We start from the raw sequence: 16,921 nt of genomic DNA, 5'->3' as shown, positions 1-16,921 counted from the left end.
CACGCACGCACGCACGCACGCACGCACGCACGCACGCACAGTCGCACGCACGCACGCACGCACGCACGCACAGTCGCACACACGCACGCACGCACGCACGCACGCACGTACATACTTTCACATGTGCCAAAACATGTGCCCATGCACACATGCTATACTTCACATGCTACCCCTCTCTCCATCAACATGCACGCACGCACGCACGCACGCACAGACACACACACGCACACACTCCTGCATATATGCACAAAAAAAGAAACATTGTAGACAGGCGCCCTGGCATGAAAACAATGTCACCCAAGCTGGAGGAAATAAGAAGTGTTCCCTATAACTAAACCCGGAGGATTTACAGAGCGTCTGTTTTTCTACACGCGCGTCCGCCGTCCGTCCGTCCGTGTGTGTGTGTGTGTGTGTGTGTGTGTGTGTGTGTGTGCGTGCAGCATCTGTTGCTGTGAGTGAGTGACATGTTTTGGGCCGTCGGGACTGACTTTGGCTTATCCGTTAGAGTGGCTCACGGTGAGTAAGCAGGTAGAGGATCAGGCAGTATAATCCTACAGGCCACACGTGACTGTTGATGAACAAATTGGCTGCCAGCCGCGGCAAAATGACCTTTCACCACCCAAAAAACCCCAAAAACATTATGCCCCCAACCCCCCCGTATCGTCATTTAGTAACACTACCCAACAGAGGCAGACTGTAGCCAGCGTTGCCAGATTCTGCAAGATAAATAAGTGACCACCAGCTCTATGAAAACAAGCTCCAAAAGAGGCGACTATTATAGTCCAGTGGTTCCCAAAGTGGGGTCCGGGGACCCCCAGGGGTCCTTGAGGGAGTTCCAGGGGGTCTAAATAGACTCTGAGAGTGTATACAAATGAACCACTTGTATGTATCACAAATAGCAGATACAGTATACAGGCTCACAGTGTTACATCACGTGTGCACGCTGTCCTCACAATACAGGCCACCACACATAGGATTACGCCTGTGTGTGTGTGTGTGTGTGTGTGTGTGTGACGTGTGTGTGTGTGTGTGTTGTGTGTGTGTGTGTGTGTGTGTGTGTGTGTGTGTGTGTGTGTGTGTGTGTGTGTGTGTGTGTGTGTGTGTGTGTGTGTGTGTGTGTGCGCGTGCATGCGTGCGTCCATAAGACTGCTGGTGCGCTCTGTTGTTGATGTGTTCAAACTGCTACCTGTTTGTTTACACTGACTACATCCGATATATCGTTGCTGTCGGGTAGAAACCTCTTATCTCCTCTCCATATTCTAAAGTTTTGTGTTTTTTCGTAAATTAACGCCCTACTTGATCACACTACTACAGTGTAACACAAAAGTATCAAAAGTAGCAGATCTGCAAGCTCAAAAACGCTTGGTGCTACGTTTTGAGCTTGTCGATCAGCCACTTTTGCTTTTGAATGTTAATCCTGAAAAGTAACAGTTTTGGACATATGAGGTTTCCACCGAGGTTTCTCCACTAGCTGGACCTCTGAAAGGCGTTTGACACCGTCAATCATTCAATTCTCTACTGAATAAGCTGAAGGCGGTTGGCTTTGATAACGCATCTGTGAACTGTAGAAAAGTATGATGAAAACAAGTGCTTGATGTAAATGGAACCCTGTGCTCCTCCCTCCCAGTGAACTGTGCGGTTCCCCAAGGAAGCATACTAGGCCAGTTACTGTTTCTCCTATACATTAAATGACGTGAAAGTAGCCTGTAACTGCAATTTATTCGTGTTCGCTGATGATTCAGCACTTCGACCTGTTTTCCTTGTTATTTTCCTCTACGTATTTCACTCACATATCGTTTTTTCTCCGCCACACCTGTGATGGATCCAATAAAGCAGTTTACGGAGAAGTCACAGAGAAAGCTAAAGGAATTAACTCTCCTCTACCTCCGGTGTTGTCAGGTCCGCTTATTATAAGTGACGTTGGGCTTGTTTTTCGGTACAGTTGCTTGGAAATACTGGTAGTTGCTAATGCCAAGTTAAGAAGATGAACCACTTCAGCCATATTTCATATTATTCAAAATGTATCACAAATAGCAGATCTACAGGCTCACAGTGTTGCATCACAGCGTGATGTAAGCCAGTGGTTCCCAAACCTTTCAGGTCGAGAGACCCTGAAGAGATATTAGACATTTATTAGATATTTGTAGGGACCCAAACTAGTGGAAATAGCAGATCTACAAGTGTATTTTTTGGCTTGTTTCAAAAGTGTAGTTGCTTAAAGCAGCATTTCTCAAACACGGACCACCATCTGAATATATTTTGTGCCAGCGATCCCCATACAAGACTTTATTTTTGGAAAATAGCCGATCTACAAGCGGTGTGAGCTTGTAGATCGTCTATTTTCAAATAGCTGATGCTTGGAAATGTACAAAGATACAAGTGTTTTGGAATGAGGTGAAGAATGAGCTGGACACCTTGATTGGATATAATTTGAACTAGCAGCTAAGGTATCCAGTGCAAGGACCTGACACAACGCCAAATTAGTTGGAATACTCTTATACATAGCGAGAAAGACCATACTCAAGCTTTGGATTCATGACACTCCTACACTGGATGATTGGTACAAGGAGGTAATGACAATCAATCATGCATGTCAAGACTGTGGTGTACTCGTTTGTCTTGTCATTATTATTTTCCTTTCTTTATTTTTTCAGTTTTTCGTTTTTTGTCAGTTTAATGTAATGTCTGTTTGTATTGTGGTACTTTTTCTATGTTGTGTTTAATGCATTGTATATTGCGATTGAACAGATGTCAAATTTCAGAGCCTCAATAAAAATACATTGAAAAAAATACAATAATAATAAATAGCTGATGCATATAGGTCTAATCTGGTCAGCTTGTTTTCATAGACTCCTCGCTCAAGGAGGGGAGAGGAGAAAAAAGGGCTTTCTGGCAGACTGCGTTTGTTCTACCTCCTACTCAACAATGACAGGAAACCAGCCCTAAGCTTTCTGGAGTCTGTGTACTGCTGGCCCGGCCCAAGGCAGAGCCCCTGCCGGGGATGAGACTTCCATTTCAGCCTGCTAGAACACAGACTTTCAACCTCTTCCATTTCAAAGGACCCCCCCCCCAGTTTGATAGACCACGGACAGACCCCCATGTGGACCCTAGTGGTCCAATGGTGGTTTCCCGGCCGACATTTTGAACCAGCCAGCTGGAAAATACTCCGACCACAGCCTCCTCCCTAGTAGGCGTGGCCGGCGTGCTGTCACCAATACATGACAAACGAGCAATGAAAAGTTGACATTTATTCTATTAATAGCCAATAGTTATCCTTATGACAGCCATTCTGGAAAGACATGACATCAGAAGGTTGATGAATGAAGCACTCTCGGAGGGATAAACATCCAGTCCTTTTCTTTTAACCGCACACACCCAGTAATGTCACATTGCTGCCAACATTTAAGTCTAAACTTGACTTAGACAAAACATAGGTCAATATACGCTGTGACACAGTAGAGTACATAATCAAAACGGTAGGTTCATATTCTCAGAGGAGCACTTTTGAAAAGGTCCAGCTGAGAAATAATGTTTAACTTTAAGGGCCTGCCACGGGATACTTACTGAGCTCATTCATACCGAGTAGAGCTCAGTAGACTGTTAAAACGTTTCCTTTCCCTTAGCAGCTGATGCCAACTAGTCCACAAAACCAATTAAAAATGCCATTGTCGACCCACACACCGAATGCCACGCAGTGGAGGCTAAACCAATATAGAGTGAATCCTCCCACATAACCAGCAAAGGGGGGGATTTGCTTAGAGAACCTTATTATGCTGTGTGGCTGGCAAGCCTCCCTCACACACACTCTCCCTGTCTATGGTAACACGGCGAGGGACAAAAAGCCAAGTGTCTGTGCAAAAAGCAGCAGAGGAGCCATGGTCTCTAATAAGCTGCTTTTATATGAATGGGCAGATTAGAGGCTCCGTATCCGGTAGAGAGAAGTTAGGGTGAGAAGAGAAGAGAAGAGAAGAGAAGAGAAGAGAAGAGAAGAGAAGAGAAGAGAAGAGAAGAGAAGAGAAGAGAAGAGAAGAGAAGAGAAGAGAAGAGAAGAGAAGAGAAGGCCAATGTAGGCCCACTTTATGGTGGTAGATGTACATATTATGGTGGTAGATGTACATATAGCAGCCTTCACTTTCTCCCATTCAGAGACTCTGTGGTCCTGAGCCTGTTTGCTACATCCCGCAGAATCTTCTCGACTTTATACTGAGCCTCGAAATAGAACATAGAGACCGGACAACACACACACACACACACACACACACACACACACACACACACACACACACACACACACACACACACACACACACACACACACACACACACACACACACACACACACACACACACACACACACACACACACACACACACACACACGTATAGAGACAGAGCACAAACACATATACTGTATGTATAGGTCTCATCCTGTCACAGTCCATTTCATCTCGACACGGCGGGCTCTTCCTATCCTGTAATTAGTGCCTTATGTAAGCAGAGCCGCCAGCCATTGTGGAAGAGTGTAGTCTCTCTCTAAACACTGTGCATGGGATCCCCTGCCTGGCACCCTCAACCGCTCCCTATGGAATCTGGAACAAGCTCTGTTTACATACACACTATGGCCCTATTTTGAGTGGTGCAACCACTCCTATAGACAGCTATGTCTGTGTCTGTGTCCGAGCACGAAAATAGCGTTTGTTCACCACCAAGTGTCACTGTTGCACAGCCTAACACAGACACACACAGGCCAGGGAGGAGGGATTGTACAGTACAGTACAGTACAGTACAGTACAGTACAGTACAGTACAGTACAGTACAGTACAGTACAGTACAGTACAGTACAGCACAGCACAGCACAGCACCACTCACTTCAGACAAGTCGGATTTTTTTTCCTCAACGGCAAAACAAAGTGGCACTTACTTGTATGCTCTATTTATTGTGCCTGTTAATATCTCAGCACACTTGATTGGTCACTTGACTAATAATTGATAAGCTTGCATATTCTAGGCCCATTTTCCACCAAAATAACTTTGGTTCAGGAACTGGTTCCGTTCTAGATTCTTGGAACCTTGGTGCTTTCACAGAACTGGAGGCCATTTTTTGGTTCCAGTTCCGCAACTTAACTATTCATTTTCAGTGGAAACACTCTGACCTGGTTCAGGGGGAAAAGAACCCAACCGGTTCAACGCCGGTGGAAAAGGGGCCTCAGAGTGTACAAATGGAACCTCTTGCTCAGAGTTATGGGGGTCCTTGAAATGGAAAAAAGAATGCTTGGGAACCACTGGTCTAGATAAATGCGACGTCCTGAAAGTGTCACTATTGACGCTGGTCAGAGCGACAGGGAATACCCCTGCTGTTATGTACGTGACTGCGTTTCACAATGGGAGGGTCGGGTTTTCTCTGCCTGGTAAACAGAGAATGAATGACCTTTGGAAGCGATCACGCTGTGTTTCTTTCGGTATGGTTTGTCCCACTGTGAAGGGAAGGATGAGAGCTCTGAAACCTTCTATGTCCACGTTTCATCCTTTTATGTATTCTTTGCCCCATGAATTAATGCTATTGTCTGCCTTTAACCAATCAAGCCCTATTTGAAAAATAGCAAATCTACAAGCTCATAACGCGTCGCAAGTGGTTGTGAGCTTTTGGAATCTTTCCCCTATAATGACTTGCCCAAAATGGATAGGCCAGGTTGATAGTGCTTAAAAAAAGTAGTTTCATGGAGATATTTTTTTGTTTTTCTCGCATTCCTGAGCCAATCATTTTGCAGACTGAGACTCAAATGCAGGTCAGTTGAGTCTCCTACCGGATTATTGGCTTAGCAATGTGACGAAAACAAACCAATCTCCATGAATTCAAGGCTTCATGGGCTGTCGTTTTTTTTGGGTGAACTACTTCTTTAAGTGTGTCTGTGGGTCTTATACATATTTAAGCGATGAAATGTATTATCGAGAGCTTATGACTAAATATTAACTACATTGGGTCCAGTGGAACACACTGGCTCTTTTTGTCTTTTTCTGGAAAATAACAGTTTTTGACATAGAAGGTTTCCAGTGTTTTTCTTCTGCATCATCATCACCATCATCGCTCATTCTAGTTACTTCACACACCCCCGTGCATTGTTGAACTTCGCCTACTGTCATCCACTCGCACGCACGCACGCACGCACGCACGCACACGCACGCACGCACGCACGCACGCACGCACGCACGCACACAAAACAAAGCAAAATACAAAGATAGCACTCACCACATGAGAGTAACTATGGCAACCTTGAGCGAGTTTCCTCAGTTTCCGGAGCGGGCGTTCCGTCTTCGAACCCTCTTTTGTGTTGCTTCAAAGTCTGAGCCACAGACGTACGGACGTCAACGTGACTGCTAAACCAACATGTATGTGTGTGTGTGTGTGTGTGTGTGTGTGTGTGTGTGTGTGTGTGTGTGTGTGTGTGTGTGTGTGTGTGTCACTGCGTAGGCCACAGGGAGGGCATGAGGAATGCTCGACAGGATGCAGGCTGAGAGTTCCAGAAAAACACACAACTCTGTGCAAAACACCCGAGCGATGCCATGTTTTGGGGCTAACCCACCGATTATGGTGTCATATATATGTGCAACATATTATTAGAAATTGGCCACCATAAGCTATATAGAGACATATATTTCATATATCCACATATGTGCAGGATCTCCTCACTGGTCAACAAAAACACCTTGAAGACCTTAACAGGAGCCCTCGTACAAGGTTTTTTTTACTATGCATGCACCTCTTGGTACCACAGCACCTCAAAGGCCCTCAAAACAAGGCTCCAGACCTCCCAAAACAAACTGGTCAGGCTCCTACTTGGCCTCACCCCCCGAACCCACCTCCCCCCTGCCCACTTTGACAGGCTGGAATGGCTTAGGGTCGACGACAGAGTACAGCATCTTGCAATGGGTCTGGTCCACAAGATTCGATACACCACCAAGATACCCATGTACCTGTCTAAATACTTCCTTAATGTTAACGAAGTCCACACCCACAACACCAGAGGGAGTGCAACAAACCATGTACAACCCAGATTCGGCACAAACAAGGGACTAAATTATTTTCGCTCCTATGCCACCAAAATGTGGAACGCCCTACCAACAGTCATTAAGACATGTGAATCCCTTGACTCCTTCAAAACCGCTCTCAAAGGGCACCTACGGACGACTGCAATTCGAAACTGGCCCCCGTAAAATCTGAATCCCCCCCCACCGCCCCCCCCCCCCTTTTCCCCTCACTGTATATGTTTCTTTTCCCTTTTTACCTCCTTTATGTTGAATTCCTGTTCTGTTCTTTGACTATATAGAAGTGTCTATTTGTACGTCTCTAAATGTTTTGATGAATTGAACATGGTGGACCCTCTTGTAAACAAGTGTAATGCTTAATTGGGTCGTCCACTCACAGTTAACAGTCTTTGTATTGAGTTTGTGCTTGAAATGTACTGTAATTCTGCAAACTGTTAATAAATATTTCAATCAATCAATCAATCAATGCATATATCCACATATATGCACATATATGAACCTGAATATGGCATAGATGCAGCATAGGCTATGTTCTTATAGGCCACTTGCCATATATTGACATACTGTAATATGTTTATATAGTTAAAATAACACCGTAGCACCACCATTAGCCTTTTCAGGTCACGCACCGCCTAGAAGGCACTCGCGCACTACAGGGGGTGCACCGTGCACGGACCACAGTTTGGGAACCCCTGCTCTAGAACGCTGAATTAAAAACAAATTCATTATTTTCATGAAGAAATCAACGAAAAATCGAATAAATTCTATAAATTAGAAAACAAGAGTAAAATAGCCGAATTACATTACTTGTATATCTGCTATTTTCACTCATTTGGGTTCCGGGGAGACGTCGTCACATTTCTCTTTTGGGTCACGGGCTAAAAGGGTTGGGAACCACTGCTCTAGAGTCGTCGACACACCAAGGACACGTCGGCCGCACGATTGCCGATACAGATGTCGACACAAACACACATGTCAGTCTGACTCTATAAAGAACACACTGCCTGCATCACAGAGACAGAGCAAGCATCCTCCCTGGAGGCCAATTTGTTCCACGCTGGCTGTTACAGCGTGTCACCAAGTCATTGGCTGGGCGAGCTCCAAGAACTCCTCTTGTGCATTAACACAAACCCACGTAGCAAGCTAGCATGCTGTCTTATAGCAGTGGTTCTCAAACACATTCACGTCAAGGACCACGCCCAACTTGCGGACCCCCATCTGAAAGGATTTCATGCCAGCAGGGACCTCTATGAAAGATTTGTCAGCATTTTTTTCAATCACTTATTTTTGAATAGCTGGAAAAATCTAATGGGGCTTAATTATTTAAACAGTTTCTCATTTTGCTGGGGAGCCTCTGGAATGCCTCTGAGACACCACTTTGAGAAACACTTGCTTTATAGAGTTCTCCAAAGAGTTTCTTAGGAGTGTCGTTGTTGCAGGGGCATGGTGGTGCAATCAGTAGCGCTGTCACTTCACAGATAGAAGGTCCTGGGTTTGATCCCCACAAGGGGACGCTGTGGGCGCTGGGGGCGTGTTTTCTCCTCCACGTCATCAGTGCCCAAACCCAAGGTGGGGTTTCCAAAAGGGCCTTTCTGTGTGGAGTTTGCATGTTCTCTCCATGTCCCCTATACCTATAGGGTAGGTACTATAGTAAAATACGCACATCATTTCGTGGAGGTGCTGGGTTCAAAAAGTGACATAGGAAAAGAGAAGGGAACCCGCACTTGGAGCATATGAGTGTGCGGGTTCCCTTCTCTCTTTCCCTATAGAGTAGGTACCCTCACAAAAACCATGCAGTAATCCTGGTCTCTAATAGGCAATTCACACTGAGAGGGACTGAATCCGTTTCATTGGAACCGTTTCCGAATACGGTTGCCTGGTCCCCGTTGGCCATGATTCACATTGCCCGAGATTCAACAGCGCACCCGCGGGTACACTTGCATAACACACTTTGATCCTCCAGATGGCTTGTGCTTGATGGCTGGCGCGCACGGACACTGACCATCAACTCTGCGACATTATCTCCAATAAATCCAGACACACTGCATTGCATTGCCTCTTTTGGCTCTTTGCCGTTATACTACTTCACTGTCAGCCTGCCTGCTATTCACTGTGTCAGTCAGTTCTGTGCTCCAGTGTCGTGTTGATATTAGTTTGCTATGGATTCTACTTTAGCATTATTATTATTTTGTTTTACTTTGGAAACTATGCCAAGCAAAGCCCAAGAGCCACGTGTAGTCCAAGATCAAGATCAAGATCAGCGCGTACTGCGGTGCTGCGCGTATAGCAGATTCAACAGGAGACGCTTGGCTCGTCGACTAGAGATCATGTCACGTTCTAAAAAAAAACAGTCCACTTCTTTCTTTAGGTACGCATGCATTCACATTGGAACGATCCGTATCTGAATACACTTCAACGGTCCAGAGACCCACCCCCATGCGGTCTCGGGGACGTTTGGGCGATCCGCTCCCGGGAACGGTACGCATCATTCACACTACCACAAGATCTGCCAAGTGGTCCCGAGTGCGCACCCGGGACCATAGTGTGAATTGCCCCTAAAACTGCCTCCCCCTGGCCAGCCTGATGGTGGGGAAAGGACCTGGGTGGAACAACATGTTCTACGTCCAACCCGGGAAACTCCCCCGTCAGGTGAAAAGAAGCGGCCTGGACTCCTCATGCATAGAAGGAAAGTATGTTGCTCTCCCCACAGTCCCCATGCAGGTGGGCAGTATGTTGCTCTCCCCACAGTCCCCATGCAGGTGGGCAGTATGTTGCTCTCCCCACAGTCCCCATGCAGGTGGGCAGTATGTTGCTCTCCCCACAGTCCCCATGCAGGTTGGCAGAGGGAGTGTAGCGCCCAGGATTACATTAGATAATTGACACTGGGTGAAAGAACTTGTGGGATAAAAATGTATGTAAAAAAGGAGTGGCGTTGTTTGTGTCGGGACCACTTCCCTCTGGCTTGCGTGCCAGTGTGGATTGTACCATCACAGCTCCATTAGGCCATCTGTGTGAGGGAGGTGGATTGGTAAACATGGGAACAATCTCTGTGATTCCTAAGACAAACAACACAGCCCTTGCGTGTGTTCTGTTCTGCGGCGGCAGGCCCTCGAGTGACTTTTCAGCACCTGTTCAAGTGCATCAAATTCCAAATTAATCACCCACTGAAGATGAGTAATGCACTTTCTCTGCATTTTCCTCAGGTGTGGCTCAGAAGTGACTGTGGGCATTGCACGGTGCGTTCTACATGAGACAGCCATAATCACAGCTGTTGGATCATTATAAGACAGGGGTCTTCAACGTTTTTCTAGGCCCAAGGACCCCTTAGCTGAGAGAGAGATGAAGCAGGGAACCCCACTACACATTGTATAGAATTGTGTTGCAGATTCAACCTTTTCATAGATTGCTTCATCAGTGCTGGATTCATGTTAATTTAAGTATTTTCATACCTAAACCGTCAATACTCAAACTTGACCTTTGGCTCTGTACTTGGTCTGCTCTTTTTCCCTCTATATACCAAAAGTTCTTGCGATCTACAAGTTCGCTTATAGATCGGTTACAATGCTTCGCAGTGCAAGGTGTTGTGAGCTTGTAGATCTGCTTGTATCTATCACACAAACATTTGGCGACCCCCCTGTAGTAACTGCGAGGACCCCCTAGGGATCCCGGACCCCCTGTTGAAGACCCCTGAAGAGATAACGGTGCAGTGTGTTAGAAACCTGACTGTGGCCGTGAGTGACATTAGGTGCAGTGTGTTAGAAACCTGACTGTGGCCGTGAGTGACATTAGCGGACTTGAATTACAGTCAGACTGATAGCCTTGACGAACTTGCAGGCTTATGCAAAGGTTCAAGTGTAATTTAGATAGCATGTTATTTAGGCAGACGCCGGGTACATTTTTGACCTAGCATCCTTATGGTTTGCATAGTTTCAATGTACAGATTATGTTATGTTCGAGAAATAAATCCCTCCGCTCCACGTCAGTGCCAAATCATCCTGTCGGGATTTATTTATCCATTTGCCGACAAGTCAATGAGCAGCTGATATGAATAACCATCTAAGTCCATACTATTTATCCATAATGTATAAAGGATTCAATACAGATAGGCCTTTTCGGGGAGGGGTCAGAATAAATGATATAGACTTAGATGGTTTTTCGTTTCAACTGCTCAATTATCCCTTACTTAATACAGATTGGGATTTGTATTCACTAAAAAAACATTACATACTGTAGTGTTACAATGTGTCATCATTGTGGAGCACTCAGCCGCCATCACTATTATGTCACATTTCCGTCTCATTATCAGCACTGGTTCGTTCAACCACAGGCGCAAAAGTGTTGGCAAGTTAGGAAGTGAAACCTTCTTTTCATTCTTGCAGTTACTGTAGGTTATAAAAATAACAACAACACATGTACACGACGCGCGCGCGCGCGCGCGCGTGCGTGCGTGTGTGCGTGTGTGTGTGTGCGCGCGCGTGTTGGTCAGGGGGTTGCAGAGCTGCAGCGGACAGCCAACGACTGTTTAGACGCCTGTAGGCGAATCAGCCACAATAATACACAAACGGGCACCGTACAGACGGTGCAAAGGAAAGCTTTGTGTGTAACAGAGAGGGGGGGGGGGGGGGGGGTGGGACTTATAAACGATAAACACAAGAAATGGACAGAGATACTGTATGGAGAGAGAGAGACGGGGAGAGGGAGATGATGCGGAGGGTGGAGGTGGGGGGAGAGAGAGAGGGCAGGGCAGGAGAGAAAGAGATACTTATAATTTATAAACAATAAACACATGAAATGGACAGAGATACTGTGGACTGGAGAGAGAGAGAGACGGGGAGAGGGAGACGATGGGAAGGGTGGAGGTGGGGGGAGAGAGAGAGAGAGAGACAGAGGGCACAGAGAGAGAGAGAGAGAGAGAGAGAGAGAGAGAGAGAGAGAGAGAGAGGAACACAGAGGGACAGAGATGAAGACAGCCCCAGGGGTAAACATCCGGAACACAGCAGGGGGTACAGATGTTCCAGACTACACAGCCAGCCTCTCCTCCACGAGTGCTTTGCAACCACATTAACCCATTAAGACCTTGAGGCTGACTCTACAAATGCCTTCTAAATTAGACATATCACAGAATGACAAAAATATAAATTAACGATTGGACATGAGCAGCTAGGGCATAAACATCTTGGAAACAATTGACATGGCAATATTTTCTTATATATATATGTATTTAAAAAACGGAGCGGTGCAACTATACTGTTATTGTTATTATAGCCTACTGAACTCCTGTACTACTGTACTACTCGTACTGTACTCTGTACTGTACTGTACTGTACTGTACTGTACTGTACGAGTATGTATTGTACTCATATTGTTATAGTGCTCAGTGTGAAGCTCAACATGCATACACCTCATACTCATACATAGAGAGTCATTGGAGCGGTGTACACCGCTCAAAAAGAAGTATACCTTTCAACAGATATACATGTATGCTGCAGGCCTGCTGAAACGGTATATTGCGGCAGCCCTACTCTCAGCCTTGCAAACAGCCACGCTCCAAAGAACATGAGAGGGATGAAGTGTCTGAATCACTTCCAAGCCACAGGCAGCTAACCGTAGCATGAGAGAACGAACGCGTTTCACTGACAACTGCTGTTCATCACAGAACAAACGTTTAGAGACTTTGTGGAGCGGGCATTGATTGCATTTCTAGGAGAGGAGAAAGAAAAGTGAAGGCCACCAAAACTATGCACCGTGGTTGTGTCGTCGTCGTTGATGTGGTAATGTCGAGCAACTTCAAAAACGTTGTTTTCTTCCCTTGCTTCTCGACTCAAAGGAATAGGAGAGTGTTTGTCGTCACCAGAGCCTAGCCTAAACATCCCAGTTTGTCCTTGGTTCTCAATGTTGTGCGTTAAGTCTGTCATTATAGACTTGACACTGACATTGTGTTTATCTCTGACTGCTGTGCGAAACACAACGGCCAGATTACTGGTGACAGACACACGCACACGCGTGACGCACACACACACACACACACACACACACACACACACACACACACACACACACACACACACACACACACACACACACACACACACACACACACAGTGTCGGATAATGTGTGCAGCATGCAATCTGCTCCGTATGGATGGCCTCCTGTTTTATCTAAATGCTGCTCTTAGCTTGACTTTGCATCACAAATCACGCTAGGTGATTCTTCAGTGTGGTTGAAGGGACATAGCACTGCTGGCCTACACAGAACCATCCTCTGACTGTGGTTCTTAGAGGTTCTCTAATGGTTCTTCAACATAGATGCACCTCTAATCTTCTTCACCATTTGACAAAGGTGCTATAAATTATAATATGTTTCTGAATTTGCAGTATTTCCGTGTATTGTTCCTTCCAAGACTCCAGCATATTTTGATACAAGATGCCGTACAAGTGAAAACTAAATTGAAACTCTTCCGACCAAACTTTATCTGAAACTCTTTGCTTATACTTGAGGAACAATGTCGTCATAATGTTCTTTGTTGCATAACCACACTAACCAATGTACACAGAGAGCGGGTTTCTGCAATAAACATTCCATGAAGAAAAACCTTGATGGCTTGAATGTCCATTTTTTTCTCCATTGGACAAAGACACCTTAAAAGGAGTAATTCCCCCAAAAGATTACTTATTTTCTATCATTTACATATATAGCAACATATTTTTTTCATAAAACAGTTAGAACACATTTTTTAGACTTGGCCTCAGGTCTAAATGGGGTTGGAGTCAACTAAGGATGGACCCTGCGAGAGACAGAGGGTGCCAGACAGTCCCAGTCTGGGACACTGTTTACTTGAACCCGAGGCTGAAGCAGGTTGTTTGTCCAGTTCTGTTCCCCTGCAGCGACGGACCCGCCCACAACAAATGTCCGGCCAACAGAGTGGCCCGCCTACAGCCTGACCCGCTCTGCCAAGGCCAAAACAATAAGCAGCGTGTGAGACCACTGCTGGTAGCTACAAGCTGTACATATCAATGATGTTACCCACACAGACCACCTATTCTCTCTGTGTAGAAAAATAATAACAACCTGAATATCCTCTAACCACTATTTTACACTTCATCGTACAAACGTTTTCCACCTATAATGAACTCACCCAAATAGGGAAACGAGGTAGAAAGTGGTTAACTATAGCTCTACTATTTTGTGTACGAAATACAATTAATAGGCAGCTATTATAGTGCCTGTATCATTTCTACACCTGAGTATTAAATAACAACACCCTGGATTCGACAGTGTATAATGAGTTAAAACTCATTTGTGTGCATGCTGCCTGCCTGTACACTGAAGTGGGACTTTGGATGCAATTTAAATGCCGAGAAGCTAGTGAGAGCATCTCTACTGATGAACGTCTCCATTTGAAATGAGGCCTGGCTGCACGGAGCACAGGTGGGGGAAGCAATCTCTCACACATTACACACACAGTCAAACACAGGCCCAATGTGAGAGCGTCCAAATGGAACCACTGTGTACTCTGACACTGTCTCAGTACTCTCAGTTTGACGTGAGAAGCGTGAGAAGAAACTAGTGATTTAGGAGGCATGAGGCATGACGTCTGAATGGGTTGTTTGGCTACAGGGGACCCCTTGGAAGTTAACCCCCTCAAGGACCCCCTGAGAGGAGGTGAGGTCTCCGGGACCGAACTGACCTTCTCAGAGTCGATGCTCAGCTTCTTGTCGACGTGGACGCGGATCTCTCCGTTGCCGTTCTCCGAGTCCCGTGGGAGTGGCAGTGGGACCGGTGTGGTGCACGGCGACGACTCCCGCGGCGTCATCATCACCATCACCATCATCCCGTTGTCCTCCGTGCACTGCTGCAGTTCCTCCTCCTCTACCTCAGAGGCGGAACGTCAGAAAGAAATGGGGGGAAATTATTGTTCCCATATAGCCTCATTTCTAATAAGAAAAGCAAAAATAGTAGATCTACAAGCTAGATTTACTATTTTTCACTGTTTATTTGTGGGGGCTAAAATATAAGGACATAGCCTACCTAAAATAGGCATGCCACGTTGAAAGTGGTTAATAAATGAATGGTTGCGTTAAACAATAAAACACATGTATGGAGATGGAGATAGATTGCAATGAAATCAGCTGGTTAATCTGAAAAAACACTTCAGAGTTGAGGACAACAATATTCAATATAAAATAACTGAATTTAATTTAAGTTTAAATGTGAACACCAGCAGGATTCAAATTACGAATTCAAATGACAAAAATGTGAACACCAGGATGCCCCAAAGGACGAATTTAAATGACGGAATTAAATATGAAAACCAGGATGCCACAAATGAGGAATTCAAATTACGAATTTAAATGACGAAAATGTGACTACCAGGATGCCCCAAAGGACGAAATTAAATGACCCAGTCCAGGATGCCCCAAATGACGGCCCTGCTCTACCTCTCCTTCCTCCACATCCTCCTCCTCCTCCTCCTCCTCATCGTCCAGGGGCAGCGGGACACCGTCCGTCACGTAATCCCGTTGACACTTGAGGCCGTGCTTCTTGAGCAGCGCGTCCGTGTCCGCGTCCACCACCACCAGCTCCAGGCGGCCGTGCGTGGCGCGGATGCGCGACACCACCTGCTGGTGGCTCTCGCCGTCCACGGCGTCGCCGTTGACGAACACCAGGCGGTCGCCGGCGCGCAGCCCCGAGCACTCGGACGGGCTGTCGGCCTCCACCAGGCGGATGAACTGGCCCGTCTTGCCCTTCTCCCCGTGGAGGTGGAAGCCGTAGCCGTTGTCGCCCTTCTCCAGGACGCACAGCCTCGGGCGGAGATAGTCGCTCTTGCTCGGCATCGTGTGTGGCTGTTGTTGTTGTTGTTTTGAGTTTTTCCAGCGCACTTTGTTTCTTTCTTCTTACTCTCAACTTGTTGCTGCTTGGAGCGGGAGGTCGTGGTGGGAAAGACTCGCCAGAACTGTCTGTCTGCAGAGCGCTGTTGTGTTCAGGATGCTGGGGATAGAAACTATGAATGATGATCAACTCTCTCTCTCTCTCTCTCTCTCTCTCTCTCGCTGATGATCAACTCTCTCTCTCTCTCTCTCTCTCTCTCTCGCTGATGATCAACTCTCTCTCTCTCTCTCTCTCTCTCTCTCTCTCGCTGTGGTTCGAAAGGAACCTCCGCCCTCTGGGAGAAATCCGGCGCCGTCCGTGGAAACGGTGGTCTGGTTGTCACCTCCCTGCGCGCGCACAGACACACACGCACGCACGCATGCACTGTGACGCACCAAACACACACACACACACACACACACACACACACGCACGCACGCACAGACACACGCACTCTCGCTCTCTCTCTCTCCCTCTCTCTCTCTCCTTCCTCAAAGTAGTGGAAATGTGCTATACAATGTTTCACAGCAATTGGACGCTGCGTTCATTCCAGCCAATCAGAATTTGCGTCCTCCTCGCCAGGCTTTCTTCAATGTTTGTGTTTGCGTAATGTTTGTGTTTACACAAACACTCAAAGTTGTCCATTCATTATCAATGGCGGTGCCGGATTTACAGTAGGGCGGGGAGCCGGGGACCCTGGGCTAGACTTTTTGATTGATTGATTGAAAATTGTATTAACAGTTTGCAGAATTACAGTACATTTCAAGCACAAACTCAATACAAAGGCTGTTAACTGTGAGTGGACGACCCAATTAAGCATTACACTTGTTTACAACAGGGTCCACCATGTTCAAATCGTCAAAACATTTAGAGACGTACAAATAGACACTTCTATATAGACAAAGAACAGTACAGGAATTCATCATAATGGAGGTAAAAAGGGAAAAGAAACATATACAGTGAGGGGAAAAAGGGGGAGGGCGGTGGGGGGGGGGTTCAGATTTTACG

General features: G+C 46.2%; 1 protein-coding gene across 2 annotated transcripts in view; it reads right to left on the bottom strand.

Annotated features, from left to right (window-relative positions):
• nherf1b (NHERF family PDZ scaffold protein 1b) overlaps nucleotides 1-16,139 on the bottom strand; it is a 57,767-nt gene extending 41,628 nt beyond the window's left edge. Inside the window, exons 1-2 of one of the 2 annotated variants that reach the window (XM_079521324.1) lie at nucleotides 15,484-16,139; nucleotides 14,733-14,918 (exon numbers count right to left, since the gene is read on the bottom strand). In XM_079521324.1, coding sequence (XP_079377450.1) covers nucleotides 14,733-14,918; nucleotides 15,484-15,879 — 582 coding nt within the window. In that variant the 5' untranslated portion in view covers nucleotides 15,880-16,139. The remainder of the gene's footprint in view (nucleotides 1-14,732; nucleotides 14,919-15,483) is intronic. The other variant, XM_079521323.1, reaches the window with a different exon arrangement.
• Nucleotides 16,140-16,921: the final 782 nt, after the last annotated feature.

The sequence above is a fragment of the Electrona antarctica genome (assembly GCF_951216825.1).
Source record: "Electrona antarctica genome assembly, chromosome: 14".
Classification (NCBI taxonomy): Eukaryota; Metazoa; Chordata; class Actinopteri; order Myctophiformes; family Myctophidae; genus Electrona; species Electrona antarctica.
The sequence above is the reverse complement of the archived record's forward strand: the minus strand, read 5'-3'. Positions and strand labels throughout refer to the sequence as shown.